The sequence below is a fragment of the Alosa sapidissima genome, chromosome 1 (genome assembly GCF_018492685.1).
Source record: "Alosa sapidissima isolate fAloSap1 chromosome 1, fAloSap1.pri, whole genome shotgun sequence".
NCBI classification, from domain to species: domain Eukaryota; kingdom Metazoa; phylum Chordata; class Actinopteri; order Clupeiformes; family Clupeidae; genus Alosa; species Alosa sapidissima.
This window is the reverse complement of record NC_055957.1, coordinates 17,048,220-17,073,920: the sequence shown is the minus strand read 5'-3', so window position 1 is coordinate 17,073,920 and position 25,701 is coordinate 17,048,220. Positions and strand designations below refer to the sequence as shown.

Genomic DNA, 25,701 nt, shown 5'->3' with positions numbered 1-25,701 from the left:
ATTGGTGTCGTGAAGCCATGCGCACGCGCATTGCTTGTATGTATTGCATGTATTCTCTCACCATAGACAGAAACATAGTAGGCATATAAGTAATTACCTGTGTATTTGACTACTGGCATTTAAAATGACGTTGGCAGTCAAAGCCAAACACTGCTTTCACCAGTCCTTATACACGCAGAGGGAGAGAGAGGAGCAGTTGACTGTTGTTGATTTTGCCATACTAGCATATGCCTTTTTTCGGGTACAAAATGTAAAAACATATTTTGAGTTATTTGGATAATTCAATTACCCAGCGACTAAAATCACTAACGCTAACTGTGGGTCTATACCCCCCAACCCCTAACACACAGAGGCTTTAAATTAGAAGCACATATCTTGGAGTCTGTATCAATGATAACTTTATTTAGACATCGTCACAGATAGAAAACTGAGGACTGAGGACTCAGACACACATGTGCAATCCTGAGTTTTAGTGCTGGTTCCTTCAGAGCTAACAGCTCCTGGGGGACTCAACCAGCAGGTCACAGAGCAGTAGATGAAACTGGGATATGACAGGTTCTTTTTAAAGACCTGTTCCACACAAGAGTAAAAAGTGTTGAATCTCGAGAGCCTTTTTTTTACATTTCAGCCTTGACACCTCTTTGATTTTCTTTAAGCTTATCTTTTGCATAACTGCTGTAAGGTTTTTTCATTTGAAAATATCAGTACACAAGACATGGCCTTCTCAATCACTGTCATCACTGTCTGAGTACGCCCCCAGGAGGCTGAGAGAGGAACCGTTCTGAGGAGCCGCTGACTGGATCGCTGGGGAGCCGCTCTGCAGGGCTGCTGGTTGTGTGTTGCTGCTGGAAGGGGCTGCAGTCTTCGTCTCTGTGGGTTTGAAACAGAACAGGGTTAGACTGACGGGGAAGATTACACAGCTGCAGGAATACAGACCTGCAAACACCACAGAGGCTCATTCTGAATCAGAACCAGTGCACTACAGACGACCAACAATGATGCTGGCATTCACATTACTGACCAATCAGAGTCCCACGAAGGAGTCGTAGGATTAAGGTTAGTGCACGGAACCACTGACAGACGGCTTTAGAGCAAGCAGCAGGCAGACTGAAACAGTGAAATTATGCTGTGTGCACATGTCCGGTCGCTTGCTGAGGGCAGCTGGTGTGAAAAACTGCTCTTTCTAACAGCATAGCAGTGATGCTACCACATTTTGTAAGGAGTAAGATATTTAGGTTGTAAATAAGTAGTGAAAAACAAAAAGGGGTTGTTTATCATATCATCCTGGCCAGTATTCAGGTATTCAAGTATTCATCTATTTGGCTGTGAGTTTTTTTTCACCATGTTTTTCTAGGGGTAAAATAGCCTACTAATCTTCTAATGCATTTGTTATGTAATACTGACAACAATAAAAACTAACTACTAGAAATAGCTATGTATGTGAGACCATTACACATGATGCAGCGGTCTGGTCTTTAATCAGCCAAAAAAAGTGTGACGTGAGCCGAGAGTGCCCACCTGTCTGCGGAATGCTGGGCCCAAACGGTGTGCTGCTGCTGCTGCTGCTGGACTTTGAGGCAGCGGGCTTCTTCCTGACCACCAGGGAGCCCAGCACAGCTTTGGCCCCCAAGCCTCCAACACTTCGCTCCCAGGTCTCTGGCTGCACCCGCTTCACCGGCGCTGTGCTCCCCTGTGGGGGCAGAGGGGGGGAAAGGAGGGGGCAGAGGGGGGGAAAGGAGGAGACAGAGGAGGGGAGGAGGAGAGGGTGAGTGAGTATAGACAAGTTACGACAAAATGGAATTATAAAAAGTTACTTGTGATACTGTTGAAGGATGAAGGAATCACACATATTTTTCTTGCCCTGAATCATAACTACATAACACATCTCTAATAACAGAATTGGACTCAGAGAGGAAAATAGGATCCCAGTTCAAAATACAGAAGCTCCTCTTTAAAACAAGAGACAACTGTAAAGACCAGCTTTTTGTCCAACTCTTTTACATTTCTAAAGAATGCCTTTTGCATTCAATTTACATGTGTGGATACCTGTGTTCGATCTGTATTGTCTTAGCTGGCCATGGCCAAAGATTCCCCAACACCCGCTCATGCATAAAGTGGCCATTTGCTCTTTGTTCTGGCCCCTCTGCTGAGAGGTTAACTCAGGCCTAGTCCACACGTACCAAACCGATCTTTTTTCCTCCGTCTTCCCTGGAACAGTATCAAGAATATTTGCATCCAAACGGATACATCTCAACACGACTCAACACGTCACTTCATATCCCAGGCCTATACTGTAGGTGTATAGGTGCACTGTTTCTTTACAGAAATTGACCAAAGCTTGCGTGCTGTAGGCTATACAAACAGACAGAATAGGCTACAACAAAAATGGCTAGTACAAGGAAACCAGAATTGTTTGTTTGTGTGGACTGATAGTGAACTGTCAACTGTTGTCAACTGTAAAACGAATAAACTTCAATTTTACGGTTTGTGAAGGGTGCAGTCCCGTCCTTTATTTGGCTAACGCAGGTACAAATAATCTCCTTTACTTTCTTTGGTTGTAGGATAGTCCGCGATTCACATTAGTTTCAGATATCACCGCCAAGTGCATAGGCTACCTTACGCTAGGCCTACCCAAGTTCTAGGGTATTCCGTCGCCACATTTATAATATTGCTATAATACCTTCATTAGTAACAGTCGATACTTTTGCCTGCATCAAATCGCGCATTCGCATTTAGTGCTCCATCATCGGCTTAACATGAGTTCTAGGCGTCTTTGTATGTTCATATTTGACTTCACTAGACTGTGAATGCATTTATTTATGTTGTAAGACATGTAAAATAAATGAATGACACCAGCACTACGCACAAATTAATTTAAACTTACACCGCACTTCCAATAACTTCTGACTAGTTCTCTCGCGTCACTGACAGTAGCTAGAATGCATAAAAAAACCCCCGGGAAAAACACTGTTCAGTCCACCAAGTCATAAGCTATTGGTGCTGCGCAGCACCAGTTGTGATATTTATCTTACTGAGTGTAATCGTAGGTAATGTCATGTATAAACTTGTGTCAAGTCCAGGGCAGCTGAGGTGTGGCGATGACATCATCAATAGCCTACGCAAGTATGCGGTTTCGCCGTCCAAACGAACTCATAAGGGCTACGGTTTCAGAGGACCAGGTTTCAAAAAAGTGCGGTTTCGGGCAGTGCGTTTACAGGATTCGGTTCCGGTGCGTTCAACCCAAAAAGAGTCTCCGTGTGTACGGGCCCTCAGTCCTGGGCCTACTTGATGTCTTATGGTGAGATAGGCCAACCTCATTATCATACAGTATTGGTCTGTAATGTGTTGTGAGAATAATGCATTCATGTTTGGTCTTGAAATAATACCTTTACCTTAACATAAAAGTGAGCTTCCATTGTGGGAACATTTTTAATAAATTCCATGCACACAACATCAGTACCATCTCCCTTAATCCAAACTGGGATAACAGTACCCAGCTGTACACAATAGTTTGTTGTGTGAGCTTATCAACATCAATCAAGACTAGGGAAGAGCAATAAAAGAATAAAAACAAACATAAACAAATAATGGCATAATGGTGTGCTGTACCTGGATGTCTGTGCTCTTTGCAGTTGTGAGGATGTCAGTGGGCCGCTCTGCAGCGAGCTTCTTCACTGCTGACTTCTCTTTCTCCTCGTCCTGGTCGGAGTCGGAGTCAGAGTCCCTCAGTCTTTTCACCAGGGCTCTCTCCAGCATCTCCCTATGGGACGGACAGAAGGAGGAGCGGAAAGGTGATGGTGAGGTGGTCAGCAAGTATACAAAGATCTGCTACGGTTCACGTGGCGCAAGTGTCTTTATCACAGGATTACATGAGGTTCCTTGCGGACACAGTGTTTCCCATACATTGACTAATCTGTGGCGGGGCGCCACAAAATCAAAATCGGCCGCCACAGATGAATATTCTATGTTTAATTTAATTTAATTTAAATATAAGATCAAATCCTTGCATTGCCATTGAGCTGCGCTTTTTACGCACGCAGCCTTTCCTTACCCCGCCCCGCTCTCTGTCGTAGCCTGCTGCCCCTCGTCTGCATGTGCATTTAACCAGAGAATGTCTAATAAGGGGCTCTGATTTAACAAAATATTCACGATTGTTGAAGGATTGTTGTTGCCACATAGAAGCATTGCATAGACGACGTCTGGCTAAATTGCTATTAAACCCGCTTAGCATCGTGACCATGCTGAAGCGCAAATTTGTTCAAAACTGCTGCATTGAAGTTAACTCTGCTAAGGTCTTATCACAACATAGTAGGCTACATTGAAGAGACTAAACTTAAAGTTAAGTTATGCAATCAAGCAGTATCTCAAAGCTAACGTTAGAATACTGTTTGGATGTAGAATTTAGCATGCTTAGCCTACTTACAGCTGCTTGTCAATTTCGTTGAAGGGCTCATTTTATTGACGGACACTGAATGTTTGCAAAATCCCGATGTAAATGGAAAAGTGTTTTCCAAAATTCAAAAGTGCTTGTCCCAAGGAGAAGTAGGAACCTTTATTTTAACTTTGTAGAAAACATTATGAATTGGGTATGGGCAGCCGTGGCCCACTGGTTAGCACTCTGGACTTGTAACCGGAGGGTTTCCGGTTCGAGCCCCGACCAGTGGGCTGCGGCTGAAGTGCCCTTGAGCAAGGCACCTAACCCCTCACTGCTCCCCGAGCGCCGCCGTTGTAGCAGGCAGCTCACTGCGCCGGGATTAGTGTGTGCTTCACCTCACTGTGTGTTCACTGTGTGCTGTTTGTGTTTCACTAATTCACCGATTGGGTTAAATGCAGATACTGAATTGCATCCACACATCAAACGTTATGAATTGCATCCACCCCCCTCCCTGCTGAGTCATCCACTGGGACATCCACGTTCCCTCCCATTTGTGGTGACCATGCAGACTTAACAATCGCCACTACCCTACAAGTGTACCAACTGTACCAAAAGGAGTTTCAAGTGGATTATAAAGTAGAACACTACTTTCCTTTAGTGCAATACCAGTTCCCTTCGGGGCAATAAAGGTTTCATTCAGCCTATGGCTACCAGCCCATGGCGTCCGCAGCTGTTGGGTGTGTCTGCAAAGGGTCATCACTGAGCCACCAAGACCTCATCCAGAATCTCTTTCTTCACCCCATGTACAACGTACACAGGAATTTTACATAGTCTGGCTGGGTCTTCAATTTCTCTCTCCACACACACACACACACACACACACACTCACTTGGTCTCGCGCTCATCCTCCTCCACCTCTCTCTGCCGCTGCTGTTGCTCCAAGTCGCGGTACTGACCCAGCATGCCCTCAAAGTCCACCTGCGCCTGCCGCTGGTTCAGCTCCTTCAGTTCCTGCAGGTTCTCCAGAACCTCCATCTCCATTTTTGAGTCCCGCGTTCGGTTCTCCAGGACCTGTCATAGCCAAAGCAAAGCGCAACTGTCACTGGAACCTTCTTATCACTTTCTTTTAGGATTACTTTTTTCCCTGACAGGTTTCTACTTTATAGGATAAATATAGGACAAATACTTGTACAATTACTTTACTCATACCGTTCTCTGCTCCAGAATCAGACTGATTTGGACAAATGACCTAGCATACAAAAGGAATATGGTTCTGGCCAGTGGTGTCATATCTTGTACCATATGTTAAACATACCCAATGGTGTCATATTTTGTACCATATGTTAATCATATGTTAAACATACCCAATGGTGTCATATCTTGTACCATATGTTAAACATATCCAATGCAAGCAGGTGTAAACTATGTCTTATCCCAGTCTTTCTACTGGAGTACAATTAGCTCCCCAGAGGGAGTTATCAGTCACGGATGTACACAATTTCTGATCCTTTCCTAGTCACCTTCATGGGATTGTTCAGCTCCTCTTCCTCCCGCTCCCTCTGTATCTTCTTCTCTTCCTCCTCAATCAGCTTCTCTGCTTGAAAGTTTCGTGTGGCACCATGCTCCATTGCATAGTCCGTGTTCTCTGGGTCCGTCTGTGTGGGAAATAAACATGCCATTAAAGTCTAACAGATCTGCCTGTTGGATTTCATTTGACAAAATTGTAAGAACAAAATACCAGAGACGGTTGATAAAGCATTCTAAAGTATCTTTGAAAATACCTTCACAAGGCATTACATGACATGTACACAAAATATAGAAGGGAACTGATCAGTCACTCCAACTTGACTCATTTTCAAATTCAATGTTTCAACCATACCATGTTTCCAATCAATAAATCTTAGGTGACTCGCACGCACACAATTTTAGTGGCATACCTTGAAAGTGATCTCAGCCAGGCATCTTGTGCATTTGATGTAAAATCGGAAAATGGGCAGTCCCATGTAGTGCTCATTTTGTACTGTTTCTTTCCGAGCGTTGAACTTTTTCCCCTTGTATATGTACTCACCGCAGGTCTTGCACCTGTTTTGGTCACAATACAACAATCAACTTCAGCTCACATTATTTCAGTACTAGTTTCCTGCCTTAAAATGCAGTGATGCAGAAAATTCAGTGTGGTGGTAGTGTGTACGTCGGAGTCATTCGATATCCGTTGGATTTCCCATCTCAGAACGGAAATCGAATGACGGTGACGTACACACTACCACCAGAGAGGGTTAAAGCGGAGCTAGTAATCAAGGATCTTTGCTACCACCACACTGAATTCTCTGTTTCACTGCATTTTAAGGCAGGCGACGTCAACGGACCGGAGTGGATCTTACCTCATGTTGAATGGGGCCATCAATCGCACAACATACTGACGGTCTTTAGGTAGCTTTAGCTTGGGGATTTTCGAGGGGTCGAAATCCGGGGGATAGTATTTCTGCAAAGACAGACAGTCATGATCACATCATCTTGTTGTCTTCTTGAAAACGTCAACGTTATTCCAATTTATCAGATTAACAGTTACAAATACCACTACCAGCTAATATGGCCAGCCAGTCATATAATCTCATCATGCAAGTGCAATTTGCGCAACGTTAAAAGGTTAAGGTTAGTGATGGTAGAGCTGTGACACTGGACCCAATGGAGACATAAGAGTATCAATCGTCAAGTTAATTATAAAGTGCTGACTTAAGTATTTGTTTTGAAAGACTGCTATTCTGTTTGTTGAGCAGAACTGAGCTGGTTAGCCAGCTAACGTTAGCTAGGATAGCTACAAGCAAGTAGTAAATTGGGCAATGTCGGTAACGTTACCGCGTTGGTATGGGCAGTTATGTGGAAAAGAAACACTTACGTTCAAAACTTTTCGTTCGGACATTCTGAACCTGTGTTAAATGTGGCTAACTTCCAACAATTGTAAGAGGCTCGAATTATAAATCTTCCGGTGACAACAGAGAAGAGATTCTTCTTCTTCTACTATTATTTTTCTTCTTCTTCTTCTACTACTACTTCTTCTCCATTTTCATCCAGACAACCAATATACTGGCTCTTTATTGCCACCATCTGTTAGAATACGTAGCTGCATATTTTTTTATAAAATATTTCTCATCAGCTGCTCTTTTTAAAAATAACAAACTCCACAGATGATGGAAATCATGTTACCTTTACTATTTCAGTGAATACTACCCAGCTTGAACTATAAACCCAGACAGACATCAAATTTGACTACTACTAGCATTTCAAATTACGCTGATCCGATAGGTGGCGATCACTGCCAATTACACTCTTTCACCAGTTCTTACACACGCAGAGGAGGGAGAGACAGAGGAGCAGTTGATTGTTGTTGATTTTGCCGTGCTAGAATATGCCTTTTTCGCGTAATAAACGTATTTTTAGTTATTAGGATAATTCATTGTGTTTTCTTACCGATATTCATATTTATATTTGATGCATTACCCAGCGGTTAAAATGACTAACGCTAACTGTGGGTCTATACAGACACAGTTGGGTGCAGTAATGGAAGTCTTGGCAAAGGCAGCTATTGCCGAAATAATCAAACTTTTTGACGACAGTTATGCAGTGTTGCGCCTTGAGATTTCCCGACATCAAAACGAGAACGAGGACCTGAAAAGGAAATTACAGGAGGCGAAAGAAGAATTAAGGACTGTACAAATACGAATTGAAACAGGTGAGCAGAGGTGGGCACTGGACAGCTGTAGTATCTTTCAAATGAAACGGCTGGGTCAAATGTATAAGTATATATACTTTTTTGATCCCGTGAGGGAAATTTGGTCTCTGCATTTAACCCAATCGGTGAATTAGTGAAACACAAACAGCACACAGTGAGGTGAAGCACACACTAATCCCGGCGCAGTTCTTCAACGGCGGCGCTCGGGGAGCAGTGAGGGGTTAGGTGCCTTGCTCAAGGGCACTTCAGCCGCGGCCCACTGGTCGGGGCTAGAACCGGTGAAGCACCCGATTTGGTTCCCCATGCAATTCATGTTTCCCCTCTAGGTCTTTACACGGAAGCTCTAGTCGGTTACCGTAGCTGAAAACACGGAAAACGCAATACAGCACTGTGAATACGCACGGTAACCTAGCAACAACGCAAGAACTTCAAAACAGTGGCGTAAAGGAAACAGGAATTCCGGGGGAACCAAATCGGGTGCTTCACCGGCAACCCTCCGGTGATAAGTCCTGAGTGCTAACTAGTGGGCCACGGCTGCCCTATGTGTGCGGAATGAACAGATATTTTGACCACTGACTACATAGCACAAAGTCGATGGATTTGCCATCCTCCTCTTACTCAGTAAATATTAGATGTCAGTGTTTGCTCTATAGGGAATGCAGGGAATGCACCTTTTCCCCTTCTGTCATGCCTTGAATCCTGTGTGTGTTTTACCGGCAGATAACATGGTACAACACGACTGGAGCAGCCCATTGAGAAGTGGGACACTGGAGGCCAGGAGCGACAGCCCTGAACAGCCTCTGAGCATTGAGGACAAGGTGTGCAAATATTGTACAAGTATGTGAAATCAGAAGAGAGGAGAGGGCGAGAGCTGTGTTAGGTCAAAAAAGTATTTGAAAAGATCAGGTGCTCTTCTGTTTCTTTTTAGATAAATAGATACTTTATTGATGTCCTTTTTTACAGTGTTCAAGCAGTCAAGGACAGGATTCAACCCTGATGCAGATCAAAGAGGAGAGGCTGGAGGATGACTTATGGAGCCAGGAAATAGGTGGGCACATGCATACACAGGCCACACACACAGTGGTTAACAAGCTCTGAAACATGGGCGGATTATGAACTTTCGGGCCCCTGGGCCCAGATGTATTAAGGGCCCCCCACTAATTGTCGTATATGTGGGAGGGGGGGTTTGGGGGTCCTCCCCCAGAAATGTTTTAATTTGTTTGATGTGATTTCCTGTATTCTGGTGCATTTTGGGGATGGCTAATACTAAATGCAATCAGATTCATAGCCTACATCCTGATTTGTTGATATTGAGGCAATGATTCCATGCAAAGGCTTGGGCTTCAGGGCCCTCCTGACCCCTTGGGCCCCTGGGCCTGGGCCCAGTAGGCCCGTGAAGTAATCCATCCCTGCTCTGAAAGAGTGAAATACATTTTAGGTCATGCTGATCTGTTGTCTAGCTCATGATTTGTATGTATTTGTGTTCTGTACTGAGGGTCTTCCTTTTGAACTGCTGTTGCAGAGCCCATGAAATACGAGGTCAACATTGCTGATGACTCCCGTTTCAACCAGCGTCTCTATGCAGAAAGCTCAAGTTCTCAACATCTCAGAGAATCAACCCCAGGACAAAACCATACATCCTACACCTTCACCCAGGACCCCCCCACACATGTGTCGTTCATACCAAATGCAAACCCCCATCTCACACTTCCCAGCATCTCAAACGCACCCCTGACGTACACACAGCGCTCAAATACATATCCCTCGGACCCTGCCACAAGCTTTACAGGCGTGCATGAGCCACGGCTCAGCCTCAAACATGCACAGACTACCAGCCGAGGCCGCACACATGCACAGAACTGTGAGGAGACAGTGGAGTTCGGCGATCTGAGGCTGAAGGCTGAGCATCAGGAGGGGAAGCAGGCGGCCATCTTGGGTCACCAGGGCATCGGAGGTCACGCTGCGACTGGACTAGAGAAACAGACTGAGAGCCAGGCAGTGGACCAGGAGGACGCTGACCTGTGGGGTCCCCTCACGGAAGAGGATGAGGAAGAGGACAGCGATACGAACCACAGCTTTGACGACCTGCTCTACGGGGTGGAACAGTACTCCCATCCCCATGGCGACAGCCCAGGAGACGTGCTGCATGTAGACACCTCACAGACGCCACCTTCCATGGAGGGAACCAGCATGGAGGGCTTCGCCGTTGCTCCTGGGACCGATATGGCCATAACACAGCCTCAGCTACAGTCTCCACAGAGGACGGCTCATCAGGGACACGCACAGGCGAGACGGCCGGTGCCCCCTGGTGGTCCACAGTTCCACCCGTGCCTGCCCCTGCCCCCTCCTGAGCTGCCCCTCCACGTGTGCAGCATCTGCAAGAAGGGCTTCACCACCTTGTCTTACCTGCGCAAGCACCTGCGCAGCCACTCTGGCGAGAGGCCCTTCACCTGCTCCATCTGCTTCAAGCACTTCCTGTGCTCGTCGCACCTGACCATCCATCTGCGCACGCACACGGGCGAGCGGCCGTACGCCTGCGGTACTTGCGGCAAGCGGTTCACACAGCAGAGCAGCCTGAAGACGCACCAGAGCGTCCACAGCGGCCTGCGGCCCTACCGCTGTCCCCACTGCGGCAAGAGCTACACCCTCATGCACCACCTCAAGAGACACATGGGCACGCATGAGAAATGCTAAAGACGAGAGCAACACCCTGATGCATCACCTCAAGAGACACATGAGAAATGCTGAAGACGAGAGCTACACCCTGATGCACCACCACGAGAGGCGCATGAGAAATGCTGAAGACGAGAGCTACACCCTGATGCACCACCTCGAGAGACACATGAGAAATGCTGAAGACGAGAGCTACACCCTGATGCACCACCTCGAGAGGCGCATGAGAAATGCTGAAGACGAGACTGTGGCGTATCATACAGACAGACACTACTTAAGGCAGCTTCACGTTCAAAGTGGAGTGCGCTGCGCTGCACTGGCCACTGGGTTTGGTGCAAAATCATAGTAGCCACTGCTGTTGTTGTTGTTGTTGTTGATGTTGATGAACGTTGTTGAACTGAGCGTGGTGTGCATGAGGAATCGGTGAATGGCACGCTTGCAATGCACAGCGCTTTTGCACGGTGCAGCAGCAAAGCGTTCTTGCGCCGCACAATCCAATGAAAATTATCGGTTTCAGAGCACAGCGCTGCCATTGTGGTATGGTATGTACGGCCCGCTATGGGCAGGCTGTTACGGCTACCTGTGTGAAACCTGACTTAAACGACTGTACACACAGACATGCACACACATTTGTGCACACACTCATACACACTTACTCAAACACACACAACTAAGTCAAGTACATATACACACACTCTCACTCTCCCTCTCTCTCACACACACACACATGCACACATGCACACACACTCACACTCATATTCTGTTCAGAGGTGTGTTTCCTATGGAAATATGTCATGCAAGTACTGTTCTGTTTTATTGGTTTAGTAATCAAGGAATTTCTGTTAATTCTATCAGAACAAATTGCCCATTAAAGGTTGTATCAGCGATAGCGGGGATATGTCACTTCTGTTGATGTTCAAACAAAACAGAGAGCTAGCTCGCTACTCCCTCCCCCTCCCTCCTGTGCAATTAAAACTCTCCTAAACGCGCATCTCGTCGGTTATTACTTTGTTTTGCTTTTGAGGGGTTGCCAACCCTTGTTGGTAGCAATTGTTTTTGTGTACAGATCTCGGAGCCTAGGCTGCTATGGTGGATTTTCATGATTTAAAGGGATGTAATCATGGGTTTCATAAGGGTTTATAATATTGCATGGGTTTTCATGGTTTAGAAGAATGTAGTCATGAGTGTCATAAGTTTTTATGTCACTGCATGTGCTGTGAGCAGGGTGAGGTCATTGTATCTTGTGTAGGCCAGACCAACTATCAGAGGAGTGGGGTGAGTGGAAAAGTACTGGGGATACCTGGATGAGAGCATCTCCTTACATGGTCAAGGGAAGGGGATGTTATCCAGCTGGTGAGCACCGGACAGGACAGGGAGTAGGAGGCCGCTGTGTCTTATGATTTAGGGCCTGTCCAGCTAGGAAGAGAATCAGATAAGAAGGCCCTATTTCCCCAAACTGGAAAGAGCCAGAAAACCTCTATTTTACATATGTTTCCTATGCATTAGACAGGTTTGCATATAGTTTTATGCATGATGGGAAGATGGTTTCCACCAATGTAAGCGACCCTGCTTAATGCTGATTGGTGAAAGGTGTTTTTGGGGATGACGTGAGAGGGTGGCACTTCTCGAGGGCCATGGGGTATAAAATATAGTGTATAGCCCTCCGTAGGCAGATTTTGTCGGGGGCCCCAGCTGATGACATCTCCTCCCAAAGATCAACAGTCTTCAGAAAGTCTTCTGTCTACATTATCTCCTTTGGACGCCTTGTTCCAGAGTGCTAAATTACTAAATAGTCAAGTGGTAATTGTTAATTGGAAAATTGGATTCGGACATTTTCCATGACACTGCCTACAGAGACGCGTTTTTTTGATGGCCTGCTTATGGGGCAGGCAGCTAGTAGATTGTTAGGAAAGATTAGATGAATGTGATAATTTATGTTTGGGTCTTTTTTGGGCCTGAAATCGCTGATACAACCTTTAATAACCGGTTCCCCTTGCTAAATCTCAAGGAGACAGCTTGATAACATGAAATACTATGGTGATTCAAGACTGGACATGCTAATACACCACAAAACAACAAGGTATTAACCTTTTCATTATTTAATATTCAATTCATTATTTTTAACAAACGACAAACATATATGTTGCTGTGTTACCCATAGAACAAGGTGTGAACAACACTGACCTATCCAGGGTAGACACATGCTAATACACATATCTGTCCACGCTGCACTGGTATTTGCTTTGGACAAGTTACCAGTTACCAGAGTTGGTCTTTGAAATGTACATTCGTCAAACTGTACCTTTACTCAGATCGTAATTGTATTTTAATGAATATCCTTCTGTTTTTTGAGGATAGTTAAAAGGGAAATAACCTGAATGGATTATTCTGCTTTTCTGAATGATTTCTTCAGCTCCTGATATTATGTGCCCCAACCTTGCAGATAACTGACAGATAAAGAAATGTATATTTAAACACAGTGATGGTTGGCTGTGTCCATACTCCCAATAACACACATGCACACAGATACTCTCTTCAGTCAGCTGGATGTTGCAAAGACTGTGGAGAGGGCACAGAAGTTTAAACAAGTATAAATATATATACTCTTTTGAATTTGCTCTCTGCATTTATCCCAATCCGTGAATTAGTGAAACACACTCAGCACACAGCAACACACAGTGAGCTGAAGCACACACTAATCCCAGCGCATTGAGCTGCCTGCAACAACAGCGGCGCTCGGGGAACAGTGAGGGATTGGGTGCCTTGCTCAAGAGCCCTTCAGCCGTGCCTACTGGTCGGGGTTCGAACCGGCAAACCCCACCCCCCCGGTTATAATAATAATAATAATAATAATAATAATAATAAAGCTTTATTTGTATAGCACCTTTCATACACAGAATGCAGCTCAAAGTGCTTTACATTTGAAGCATGTAACACAATAGTAGTCAGTCAGTCATTATCAATCACTTTTCTTTGCTGTTTATGATATGCTCAGCAACATATCAAAAATATAGAAAATGACGTCATAAGACTGGCAGCCTTAACCCTCTTACCCCCCACAAGCACGCCATATGGCAACTGTGGCAAGGAAAAACTCCCATATTCCAGGAAGAAACCTTGAGCAGAACCTGACTTAATAGGGGGAGCCCATCTGCTTCTGGCTGGCTGCGCCCTCCAATAGTAGCAGATGTAGAATAATCTGAAAATGTAGTCTACAGGATAAGATGAGTTAACTAAAGGCTTTCCTGTACAGGTATGTTTTCAGATCTTTTTTAAAAATATTTACTGAACTCGCCTGCTTGATGTACAGAGGCAGGGTGTTCCATAGTTTGGGGGCATAATGGATAAACGCAGCTTCTCCACTTTGTTTGTGGAGCACTTTGGGTACGATTAAAAGATTAGAATTGGATGATCTAAGTTTCCTTTGTGGTTGATAAGATATTAAAAGCTCAGAGATATATGAAGGTGCTATGCCATTCAGAGCTTTGTAAGTAATTAACATAACCTTAAAATCAATTCTATAGGAAATAGGGAGCCAGTGCAGTTCAGCCAACACAGGGGTGATGTGTTCTCTCTTCTTAGTCTTAGTTAAAAGTCTAGCCGCAGAGTTCTGTATGAGTGCCAATTTCTTTAGATGTTTTTTGGGAAGACCAGTGAAAAGTGCATTGCAGTAGTCTAACCTGCTAGTGATAAAGGCGTGAATTAGTTTTTCTGCATCTTGTTGAGTTAAAAAGGGCCGCACTTTGGCAATGTTTCTCAAGTGGAAATAGGCTGTCTGAGTAACTTTACTGATATGGGGCTTAAAACTTAACTCTGCATCTAAGATGACACCGAGGCTTGTTACTTTTGGTTTGACCTGGTGTGCCAAGTTCCCCAGATTACTAAGAATAATATCTCGCTTTAGTTTTGGTCCAACCAGAAGTACCTCTGTTTTGTCATCATTTAGTTTCAAAAAGTTTTTGCTCATCCACTGATTAATGGAGGTTAGGCATGCAGTGAGGGAGCAAAGGCCATCTGGGTTAGTTGGCTCAACAGAAAGATACAATTGGGTATCATCTGCGTAGCTGTGGAAGTTTACATTATGTTGACTTATGACGTTTCCCAATGGAAGCATATATAGAGAAAATAGCAGGGGACCAAGGCAGCTCCCCTGGGCCACACCAAAAGGCAAGTCATGTTTTTCAGATACATGATCTCCTAGACTGATATAAAAATCTCTGCCAGTAATGTAGGTTTGAAACCAGTTTAGAGCATTATCAGAGAGACCCACCCACTTCGCAAGGCGGTGAATTAGGATGCTATGATCAATGGTGTCAAATGCCGCACTCAAATCCAGAAGAATAAGGATTGAGACTTTGTTTGAGTCGGTAGCTAGTCTGAGATCATTGACTATTTTTACTAGAGCCGTTTCTGTGCTGTGATTTGATCTAAAACCTGATTGGAATTTTTCAAGGATACTGTTTTCGTTGAGGAAGGTATTTAACTGATTACAAACAACTTTTTCAAGTACTTTGCTCAAAAACGATAGATTTGATATAGGCCTGTAGTTGCTCAGATTGGTATGGTCAAGATTTGACTTTTTAAGTAAAGGTTTCACAACAGCGGTTTTAAAAGCAGTTGGAAATATACCTGTTTCTAATGAGGTATTTATTACCTTGAGAAAAAAGGGAGCTAAGCCATCATATACTTTTTTGAGGAATGTAGTAGGGATTGGATCTAAAACACATGTTGAGGAGCCGGTTTGAGTTATAATTTTACCAAGCTCAGATTGAGTAATAGTGCTAAAGGACCTTAATTTTGGGGGGCTGTTTTTGGGTGTACTATCAAACATATTACTTGTGTTACCAATAGCCTCCCTTATAGAAATGACTTTGTTTTTGAAGAAGTCTGCAAATTCTTCGCATCTTAGAGAGGATGCCTGACTGAGTGTATCAAAAGGTGTTTGATGCAATAGCCTATCAATGGTAGAGAACAACACCCTAGAGTTTCCACTGTTTTCAGCAATTACCTTAGAGAAGTGGTTCCTCCTCTCATTCCGAATAGCTCTATTATAATTTGCAATTTTTTCTTTTAGAATGGCACGGTGAACCTGTAACTTAGTTTTTCTCCATGTTCTCTCAGCTTTCCTACATGATCTTTTTAGATCATGGATATTTTCGTTCATCCAAGGTGTCAGTTTGCTACAGGGCCTTTTTTTAGTCTTTAAGGGTGCCACTCTGTCAAGCAGAGCGCCTAATTCACGATTGAGAGCCTCTACCATTTGATCAATGGGATGATGTAAAATATCTAAATTTATGGAGTCTATAAGAGCTATGAACTGCTGTTCTGCTCTAATGTCCAAGAGTCGCGATTTGATTGCAATTTCGGGATGAATTTTTGGAGTATGTAGTACAATATTAAAAGATACACAATGATGATCAGACATATTTATATCATTTACTGATAAGTCTGTGACTTCTATCCCTCTGGAAATGACTAGATCGAGGGTGTTGCCAAGGTTGTGGGTGGGTCCTGTAACATGCTGCTTTAGCTCTAAACTGTCCAACACATTAAGGAACTTACTGGCTTTAGCATCAGTTGTCTTATTGACATGAATATTGAAGTCGCCATTTACAATTATCCGATCATAGCTAGTGATGATGAGCGACATAAGTTCAGAAAACTGGTCGAGAAAGCCAGTCCATAGTTTAGGAGGGCGGTATAAGGTTAATAGAAGTACAGCTGGGTCAGCCTTCAGAGTGAGGGCAATATACTCAAAGGAAGCGAATTCGCCAAAGTTGACTCGTGTGCAACTATATTTGTTTGAGAGAATGGAGGCAATTCCACCACCTCGTTTGCCTTGTCTAATTGAGTGGAAGAAATTATAATTTGGGGGACAAGTCTCAACAAGAACAGCTTCGCTGTCTGAAGTCAGCCAGGTTTCAACAAGAAACAGAAAATCCAATTTTTTTTCACTAATAAAATCATTGATTGCAAAGGTTTTGGTAGTAAGTGCACCTATATTTAGTAAACCCATGTTAGCTGAAAATGCCTCTGGCTTTTGAGGAATATGCTGAGGTATGGAAAGAATATTTGTTAGGTTTCTAGTTTTAAATTTGTCTTTTCTTTTTACTATACGTTGGGTAGAAATCAACGTTGGAATAGAACTATAAGCATAAGTCATGCTATTGCATGACACAGCTTGATCTATGGTAGTAGTATTGTATGTTACCCTGCAGAAAACATTCTCAGACTCATCCACATGTATAATGCCATTCGAATCAATACCTGGGGGGCGTGAATCTGTAATATTTTCTACAGAATGTCAATGTCTCAGTGTGGACGCTATGTTGTCAGAGAGTAGCCTGGCTCCATGTTGGTTTGGGTGGAGACCATCACGCTTCAGCATACTGGGCCTCTCCCAGAACAAGCCCCAGTTGTTGACATAGGGGATGCTTAGGGAAGCGCAGTAGCGTTTGAGCCAGGTGTGGAGATCGAACAGTCTGGACCATCTCTCAGCACCTTTTCTGTAGGTAGGGAGAGGCCCAGAGATGACAAAGCGTTTTTCTGTGCCCATCAGAGTGGTGATGAGAGTTTTGTAGTTTTCCTGCAGTGCTACTGACTGCTTATCTCTGATGTCGTTCGTGCCCACGTGTACGATGATGTTGTTGACCTTGGTGTGGCGGGCCAGGATGCTTGGGAGTTTCTGCTGGATGTCAAGGACCTTGGCACCAGGGAAGCAGTAGACCTTGGAGGGACCGCTACATGATGGGGGAATGCAGAGGTCTCTAACCATGGAACTGCCGATGACCAGGGTGGAGGTTGATGAGGTCCGGGGAGGAGGGGGTCGGGGGGGCGCCGACTTTGAGGAGGGACCAGGATGGTTGTCTCGGGGCTGGAGGGGCTCCTCATCCTCGGTCAGAATGGCATAGCGATTTTCCAGTCGTATAGGTTGGGCTGGGCCTGGGTGCCGTCCGGACCGTCTGCCGTGCTTGTGATGCTTGCTTCTACGCCATGGCTCAGGCTGGTGTGGAGTGGAGCTGGCCAGCAGAGCAGGCTTGGTTCTCAGCAGAGGCCGGGGAGAGGCAACAGGGACAGAAGTTGCATTAGTGCATGGCATGGTTAAAGTATTGGAGGACAGAGTGAAATCAGGGCATCTGGCATTTGTGTGTGTAAGAGAGGTAACGTTACTTACGGAGAGAATGGTGTCGAGGAACTGTTCATCCTTCTCAATCTGATGGAGGGTCGCTATTCTGGCTTCGAGTTCCACTATCTTTTCGCTGAGAAGGACGCATGAGTCGCAGCCTGGTGCACAGCTGAGGGGAGGCATCGTGTCGTATAAGTCCGAAGCGCTAACCAGTAGGCCACGGTTGCCCATGGTTTATGGTTTATACATAATAGGGAAGCATGAGTCTGGAACTTCATACTATGGAAAGGTAGAACAGTTTTAATATGTGATATTCTGGGGGGGGAAAGAGAGGAACTAGTGAGAGCAACACAAATTGATTTTAAGCAAACAACCTAATCTACCTGGGGCACAATCAATTAAGGCTATGATAGTATTCCCGGAAGAAACTCATCTTGAAAGAGGCATTTCGTTTTTTTTATCATGTTTTGAATTGATGTCTCAGTGAAATCACACCTCAGTCCAGAAGATGGCAGTAATGCACGTAGAGTGCAAACTGTCAACAAAGCTCACAGAAGAAGAACTTTCTGCAGAGCGCCCCCTCAGTTGGCCCCCTCTTCTGAGCCGAGGCAGGCAGCCCTGTGTACAGTAAATGTGTAAAATCAAAACACCTAGCCCGATCAGAGCCCGTTTACTTCTCTGGCCCAACGTAGAGGCTGAAGCATCATGGATAAAGCTAAGCGTCGTCCTTTCACTGCTAGGTACAAATTAGATGCAATACAGTTGGCAAAAGAGAAGGGAAATAGAGCGGCCGGACGAGAATATGGCATAGATGAAAGTGTGATTCGGAGATGGCGTGCTAATGAGGAAAAACTAAGAAGTTTCCCAGAAGACAAGAAGGCGAATCGAGGGCATTCAAGTCATCATCCACAGCTCGAGCAGGATCTTGTGTCTTGGATAAAATCATTGCAAGAATCTGGGAAAGATATCTCAACAGAGCAAATACGGAGGAAAGCTCTTGATATGGCCAAAGTTATTCAGATCATTGGTTTCTTTGCATCTCCACATTGGTGTTGGAGGTTCCTGCGACGACATAAATTGTCCATCTGTCGGCGTAAATCTGTTAGCCATAAACTGCCAGAAAATTGGAAGGAGAAGAGTCTCCAAGTGTATGTCCATTAACTTATCAATTACAACCTCCCCGTAATAAAACGATTCACTGTGAAAGTGGCATACAATTTAGGCATGATGCGTTATACACTGATTTGTTTTTTTTTTTTCTGACAGGCGACACAAAGTCCCTAGCAGTACTGGGCAAAAGAGAAAAGAGAAAATTCAGGAGCTGGAAGAGAAACTAAAACAAGTCACCAAAGAATGTAACAAATACAAAAAGAGATATTTCCGACTCCTAAAGCAACAGAAACAGCAAACAACCAATGTTGAAAATGTTAGCCCAGGGGATGCAGACACAAGAAGAATGCTTCAAGGTATGTCTCTCCTTATCCCACTTGCTACATTACTGTGCATTTGTAATAGCCTATAATAATAATAATATATTATTGTTATTATAAACGTATTGCAAAACACCGCACTTTTTAACAAAGCATTGTTCAAGTCTTTTAAAAAATATATGTAGAGTCAATTTATCAATTTGCATCTTTTAAAATACGAAACATTTGATTCATTATTTTTTCCGCCCATCCTGTAGATGGCACTCAGTGTCATATCATTCGTACGCTCCCTAAGCTCCCGCGGTTTCCTGTTCTGTTGTTGTGATGTTAAGGATCTATTTGCTAAGGAATATTTGCAGAAATCTATTTTTTGTTTTAAAAAGGTAATCGTGTCGTGGCGCGATCTTAGCTACACTTTGGACAAAAACCCAATATCTCAAATGACTAACGTAAGCCCAAGTAGGAATTTACAAAGTCAATTGGCTTCTATCATGGAGCTCATTTCAAAGGCAGCTATTTCTGAAATAATCAAACTTTTTGACGAGAGTTACGTGGCATTGCGCCTTGAGATTTCACAAAATCAAAATGAAAAAGAGGCATTGAAAAGGAAATTACATGAAGTGCAAGAGGAGCTGACGTGTGTGCGAATGCGACTTGAAACGAGTAAGTAGTTTGCTAACCTTTAGCCAAACACTGGTGTAAAACTGCCTACGTGAAAACGTTGTGTCTTCTATGATTGAGACATAGCCTTAACCAAGCCCTTGTCTAATGTGCGTATACATATTTTTTAATTTGTCGGGGCACGTGTACAAATTTGAGTAAAAAGAAATGAGCCATTGTCAGTTCATTCATTGTCAGTTACTGTTGTGTCGGGACAACTATTGAGGAGATCTTGAAATTTGAAACATGATCGCCAAATATTTGGGAACACTCCATCCTCTCTGGTACATGACTCCATCATCCCAGATAGCAAGAGGCTGGCGGACCACTGTCGGTCCATTGGGGGCATAGCTGGCATTTTACTCATCGGTTCTCTGGCGGTCTGCTGGCGGGTTGCAGACAAATTGCCCAATATCCCGGTGTTGCACCAAATTCTGTGACCTGTTTTTTTTGGGGGGAATGGACCACCCTTCTGTGTCCTCGTGTGACTGGCACCCCAGTCATGCGTGCGATGGTGGTCACTGGCCATACCTGCACTGGTGTCGACTAACGTTACTCCTCACAATGCCTTAGTTATGCTGCCATGTCATGGACTTTTCCTGTGTCACCCCCCCCCCCCTCTCTCCTCTCTCCCCTCTCTCCCCTTCTCTCTCTCTCTCTCTCTCTCTCTCTCAACTCTCCCTCTCTTGCCTATTCTCACTATGGTATACTGTAACAATATATAGTACCATTGATTTACTTATTGACATTAACCATTTTGATTTTCAGTAATACTGAAATATATATACAGGCCTTACTGTCCTGTATCTGACCCTAGACAGATGGGTCAGGTCCTTGAGTTGTGGATCTGCTCGAGGTTTCTTCCTACAGTATGTGTCTCCATTTCTAGGGAGTTTTTCCTCGCCCCTGTTACCCATGGGCCTTCTTTTCTTTTCTTTTCTCTGATTGTCTAACACTCTGTAAAGCGCCATGAGACATATATAATGTTTTGGCGCTCTATAAGTAAAATTAAATTGAAATTGAAAATTGTTTTATTGGAGTCTATGAATATACTGAGCTGTACTGGCTATCTGAAATGCTACCGCCAAGCAGCTGCCCAATCAACAGGTGAACTTGGGAAGTTAGCCAAACCATCAGATGACTCCAAACAGCTCTCATCACTCCAGTAAACAAGTGGACTCACTCAATACACAGTTCACTGTTAGCCTACTTCAGCCAGATCAGTCACATATTTTGTAGGCCTACTGTCAAATTATGTTACCCCACTATCTCTGCAGAAATGGACTGCTATTGTAGGCTACACTGCCATTTACATCAGCAAACACTTTACTTACATTATTGACAAACTCCTTGCTATTGTCTGTTAATATCCTTTTTGGCACCTCAAACTGATATACAAGGAGGCAGTTTGTGACCTCCACAGCATTTTTTCTGCAGAGTTACAGTGACATAATTTGACAGTAGTAGCCTGTAGACCTGTCCTGCTGAAGTCCACCTGTAGGCTACACAGGAGTGGTGAGGGGTAGGCTTTAGCTCTACTCTACAAATAGTATAGAGAGCGAAGATACACAGGCAGGCCTGTGGAGTAATATACCCACACCCGGTCAATGTTCCATGTTTCAAAGATTTACAAAGTGTATTAGAAGAATTACACACATAACAGAATTACCTCAGTGTGTCAGTACAGCTCAGTACATTCATAGACTCCAATAAAGCAGCGCCCTCTTGAGTCACAAAATTCGACAGGTCACAGAATTTGGTGCAACACCGGCCCTGTCACTGCAAGCGTCTCATGCTTGATCATCCTCATGCACACTGGATTTTTTTAAATTTAATTTATATAGTATATTTAGTATTTAGTTTTTCTTATCTTCTACTGTCTCTATTGTACAGTGGAGTTTTGTTATATGTATATACTTATATTTACTCTTTTTGCTGTAAGTGCATGTTGTGTGTAATGTCTGTAGGCTACTGAGACCTAGAATTTCCCCTTGGGGATCAATAAAGTATCTATCTATCTATATATTGGTGTAAAATATTTTTTATTTGTTCAGTTATACTCCATATATCATTTTATTAACTTTTCTTAATATTCATGACAAGTTAAATTTAAAGAGATGGTGGTCCAACGGCGGACCACAAGTGGCACGCCACCAGCGGTCCGCTATCTGCCAATCTGATTTTGCTATCTGGGATGAATAACACTTTATATTTTTTCCACAGGCTTACCCCTTTCAAACTGTCCTCCCCCTAGAGAGCATGCATTACAGGACTGGACAAGTCAAGGACAGGCAGTGACTGTGGGTGTCAACCCTCAACAGCCACTCATCAGTGAACACCAGGTCTGAACAAAAGTTCATGGTCTTTCTTTCTTTCTTTCTTTCTTTCGCCCTGTCTCGTCTTGGTTTTTTGTCTAGGCCTAGTGGAGCAGAAGTACTACCCAGATAGCAAAAGGCTGGCGGACTACTGTCGACCCACTGGGGGCAGATCTGGCGGCCCGCATGCCGACAAATGCCCCAATATTTTGCCGTTATTGGTCTAAAATACTTTATTCAGTTATACTTCATGCATCATTTTAATATCATTTAATGTCTTTCGTTGATATTCATGACAAGTTCAATTTAAAGAGATGGTGGTCCAGCGTCGGACCAGAAGTGGCATGTCACCAGCTTGTTCGCTATCTGCCAATCTGATTTTGCTATCTGGGTAGGCTAAGTCCCGTTTCACACCGGGTCCGTGGCATGAACGTCGCGTGTCAGTTGCGTGGTGGCTGCGTGGCGTTTTCTATGTCTTTGCTTACCAGAAGCGTGTGTTATGCAGCGCTGCGGCGGCCTCTCTGCCAATTAAAACATCTCTTCTCACATCTTTTTTTTTTTTCTTCACTGTTTTGAATAGACCTCTGAAGCCATAAAAGGAGATCCAGTATCTTGAGATTTTTCCTATGAGACAATAACATGGGGATTTTGAATTATCACACCTGTTAAACTCTCACGGGGACGAAGAAATCGGAAAATACAAACGTTTTCCTGAACACACTTTTGTCCACTGCCTTCAAGTGTATACTGTGACCTCCGGTACATGAAGGTGGAACACTTTGATTTTTGCTACCCCAGAGCTAACTTGCGATGTAACTTCCCATTAAGTTAGGTAGCTCTGGGGTAGCAAAAATCAAAATATGCCTCCTTCACGTACAGAAGATCACTGTATCCACTCGAAGGCAGAGGACAAAAGTGTGTGTCCTGTTCCTAGCATGCACGCGTTTCGGCGCGGATCCAGTCTCGCCTGAGACGTGCGTGTCACGCAGATGGTGTGCAAGGTCTAACCTGTTAACATGGGAGTCGAAATAAAAAACGGACACGCCACACAGCTGACATGCTCACGCCACACACCCTAACAGGGAATCTACACCAGGCACGTTACTGAAGCGCTCTCTTCGCATTGCATCTGCTGAAACAATTAGCTTCCACTGTAATCAATGGAAGTAGCTACACCAGACGTGATTGCGACGCATACGTTTGAAAAAAATAGACCAAGCTTCTAAAATGGATTTTACGCATTGCGAACGTAACGCTTCAGTTACGCGCCTGGTGTAGCTTCCCACTAAGGTGTAGCCCAGTGCTGATTGGGGAGAGTAATGGTGTTAATTGATGTATATAGATATAGATCACTGGGGAGAGTAATGGTGTTAATTGATGTATATAGATATAGATCACTGTGGAGAGTAATGGTGTTAATTGATGTATATAGATATAGATCACTGTGGAGAGTAATGGTGTTAATTGATGTATATAGATATAGATCACTGGGGAGAGTAATGGTGTTAATTGATGTATATAGATATAGATCACTGTGGAGAGTAATGGTGTTAATTGATGTATATAGATATAGATTACTGATTTCTTGCAGTCTTTGGAAGAGGATCCTCACCTTGTGCGTATCAAAGAAGAGGGACCTACAGATGAGTTTTGGAGCCAAGAAGCAGGTGGGTACACACCAATACACATTGTACGCATATTGAAATCTTAAAATTTCAATTTATCCTTTTGGAGGATTTAGTTTTTCTGCTTACGTTGATGTAATGCTGTTACAGGGCCTGTGAGATTTGACACCACTGTTGCGGAGAACACAAGAGAACACCTGCAACTCTCTCAAGTGAGGACATTTGCTTGGCACTCACACAGCACAGGAACACACACACACACACACACACACACACACACACACACACACACACACACACACACACACACACACACACCTCATATAGGTGTGGTACATAAACATAAAACCAGGGCCAGTATCTCACATGGATTTAGCACTAAGCCCTACTAACAGCTGCACCTTCTTCCCTATCTTGACTATCCCTCTTCTCCCTCCCTTGACTTCGCTTGAAATGTTATTCTGTTCTATGCGAGTAGAACTTACTGCTGCACTAACAATATCCTAGAGGCACTGTACCTTTATTGTATCTTGATTATTGTACCTTGGAAGCCGCCTCCGCTTGAGCTAAATGACTAAATGTGTAAATGTGAATTTAGAAGAAAACTTAAAATCTCCATAAAAACACACACACTCAATTCAGCCTACCAGTCCTGTATGTGTTCAGTGTGTCGTCACACTCCTCTCCTGCAGGAGCCTGTGCAGTTCAGGGAGCTGGAGCTGAAGGCTGAGCCGCAGGAGGTGCGGGTGGCTCAGGGGGACTCCATGGAGCACAAGCAGACCCATAGCAGTGCCGAGGATTCGCAGTGGACCCCCCTCACCAAAGAGGAGGAAGTAGGCGCCCGTGAGGAGGCCGAGCACTTGCTGCCGTTCCTGCCCCAGGTGGAGCAGGCGTTTGGCTACTTCCACTCCAACCCCATCAGCCCCGAGCATCAGCCAGAGGCGCCCCTCACGCCCCCATTGCCTCTAGGGCCAGGGACCAGCAAAGCATTCAGTGTTTCCATGGGAACCAACATGGCTTACGTGGCGCCACCGATGCCGCGCCAGGGCCGGGGCATGGCCAGGAGGCCGATTGTCTGCCCGGTGTGCCAGAAGCACCTGCTGGCTCCGTCGGAGCTGACCAAGCACATGCGCTCGCACACGGGTGAGCGGCCGTACGCCTGCGGGATCTGCGGGGTGCACTTTGCGCAGAAGAGCAGCCTGAAGACGCACGAGAGGCTGCACAGCGGCCTGCGGCCCTACCGCTGTTCCCACTGCGGCAAGGACTACACCCTCAGTCACCACCTCAAGCGACACATGCGCTCACACTTCAGGGAGTGTGGTGGAGCCAGCCAGCCAAACATGCAGTTGCAGGGACCTTAGGGGTTGAGTTAAAACCATTTTTTTCCCTCAGTGATTAACATGCTTTTTATTTCAGCGGCTGGATTTTAAGTTTTGGTGCCTTGATATGTCATATTTGCATAAAGACTTAAAAGAGTAATAAATGTGAAAATTGTCATCGTCGTGAAGACCAATTTATTGCTTTATTGTCGCTTGTCATAAATTACTACCATCAGAAATCACGGAGCTTTCATAGTCCAGCTCCAGCAACAAATTCTGAAACGTCAACTAGTTTCTATAACAAATTGGACAATAATGTTACATTACAAACTTACAAACCTTCTATGTTAACATCAAAGAATAATATATAAATACTCTGTTCATCCATTCTATGATCCCTTTAAAACATACGCATATTAATCTTAAATAAACAACTGTATTTGCTCAA

General features: G+C 44.3%; 3 protein-coding genes across 7 annotated transcripts; 2 read left to right on the top strand and 1 right to left on the bottom strand.

Moving 5' to 3' along the window:
* Window positions 1-381: 381 nt before the first annotated feature.
* On the bottom strand, window positions 382-7,411 carry yju2 (YJU2 splicing factor homolog). Its single transcript, XM_042095181.1, has 8 exons — window positions 7,272-7,411; window positions 6,757-6,857; window positions 6,313-6,457; window positions 5,896-6,030; window positions 5,265-5,446; window positions 3,610-3,760; window positions 1,519-1,690; window positions 382-870 (listed from the first exon to the last, which is right to left on the bottom strand). The coding sequence occupies exons 1-8, from the start codon at window positions 7,293-7,295 to the stop codon at window positions 725-727; spliced, it is 1,056 nt and encodes a 351-aa protein (XP_041951115.1). The 5' UTR covers window positions 7,296-7,411; the 3' UTR covers window positions 382-724.
* On the top strand, window positions 6,725-12,857 carry LOC121711483 (zinc finger protein 629-like). Of its 3 annotated transcripts, XM_042095123.1 has the most exons (5): window positions 6,725-7,027; window positions 7,990-8,105; window positions 8,826-8,923; window positions 9,069-9,153; window positions 9,628-12,857. In XM_042095123.1, the coding sequence occupies exons 1-5, from the start codon at window positions 6,876-6,878 to the stop codon at window positions 10,797-10,799; spliced, it is 1,623 nt and encodes a 540-aa protein (XP_041951057.1). In that variant the 5' UTR covers window positions 6,725-6,875; the 3' UTR covers window positions 10,800-12,857. The 3 variants fall into 3 exon arrangements, with proteins under 3 accessions (XP_041951057.1, XP_041951065.1, XP_041951073.1); XM_042095131.1 differs by lacking the exon at window positions 6,725-7,027 and having other exon boundaries at window positions 7,503-8,105; XM_042095139.1 differs by lacking the exons at window positions 6,725-7,027; window positions 7,990-8,105 and having other exon boundaries at window positions 8,888-8,942.
* On the top strand, window positions 12,685-25,429 carry LOC121711499 (zinc finger protein 768-like). 3 transcript variants are annotated; one of them, XM_042095159.1, is made up of 6 exons: window positions 12,685-12,858; window positions 19,171-19,370; window positions 22,218-22,336; window positions 23,901-23,976; window positions 24,085-24,146; window positions 24,627-25,429. In XM_042095159.1, the coding sequence occupies exons 1-6, from the start codon at window positions 12,803-12,805 to the stop codon at window positions 25,293-25,295; spliced, it is 1,182 nt and encodes a 393-aa protein (XP_041951093.1). In that variant the 5' UTR covers window positions 12,685-12,802; the 3' UTR covers window positions 25,296-25,429. The 3 variants fall into 3 exon arrangements, with proteins under 3 accessions (XP_041951093.1, XP_041951084.1, XP_041951103.1); XM_042095150.1 differs by lacking the exon at window positions 12,685-12,858 and adding an exon at window positions 18,484-19,052; XM_042095169.1 differs by lacking the exons at window positions 12,685-12,858; window positions 19,171-19,370 and adding an exon at window positions 19,614-19,997.
* The last annotated feature ends 272 nt before the right edge of the window (window positions 25,430-25,701 follow it).

Excerpts from the sequence above, each read along its gene's own strand:
- yju2 (XM_042095181.1), bottom strand. The coding sequence starts at position 7,295 with ATGTCCGAACGAAAAGTTTTGAAC. Across the intron at positions 6,458-6,756 it reads ATGGCCCCATTCAACATGAG|GTGCAAGACCTGCGGTGAGT; the intron begins GTAAGATCCACT and ends TGACCAAAACAG. Across the intron at positions 3,761-5,264 it reads GAGGATGAGCGCGAGACCAA|GGAGATGCTGGAGAGAGCCC; the intron begins GTGAGTGTGTGT and ends TCCGTCCCATAG.
- LOC121711483 (XM_042095123.1), top strand. The coding sequence starts at position 6,876 with ATGATCACATCATCTTGTTGTCTTCTTGAAAACGTCAACGTTATTCCA. Across the intron at positions 8,106-8,825 it reads ACAAATACGAATTGAAACAG|ATAACATGGTACAACACGAC; the intron begins GTGAGCAGAGGT and ends TTTTACCGGCAG. Across the intron at positions 8,924-9,068 it reads CTCTGAGCATTGAGGACAAG|TGTTCAAGCAGTCAAGGACA; the intron begins GTGTGCAAATAT and ends CCTTTTTTACAG.
- LOC121711499 (XM_042095150.1), top strand. The coding sequence starts at position 18,610 with ATGGATAAAGCTAAGCGTCGTCCTTTCACTGCTAGGTACAAATTAGAT. Across the intron at positions 19,371-22,217 it reads CACAAGAAGAATGCTTCAAG|GCTTACCCCTTTCAAACTGT; the intron begins GTATGTCTCTCC and ends TTTTTTCCACAG. Across the intron at positions 22,337-23,900 it reads CACTCATCAGTGAACACCAG|TCTTTGGAAGAGGATCCTCA; the intron begins GTCTGAACAAAA and ends GATTTCTTGCAG.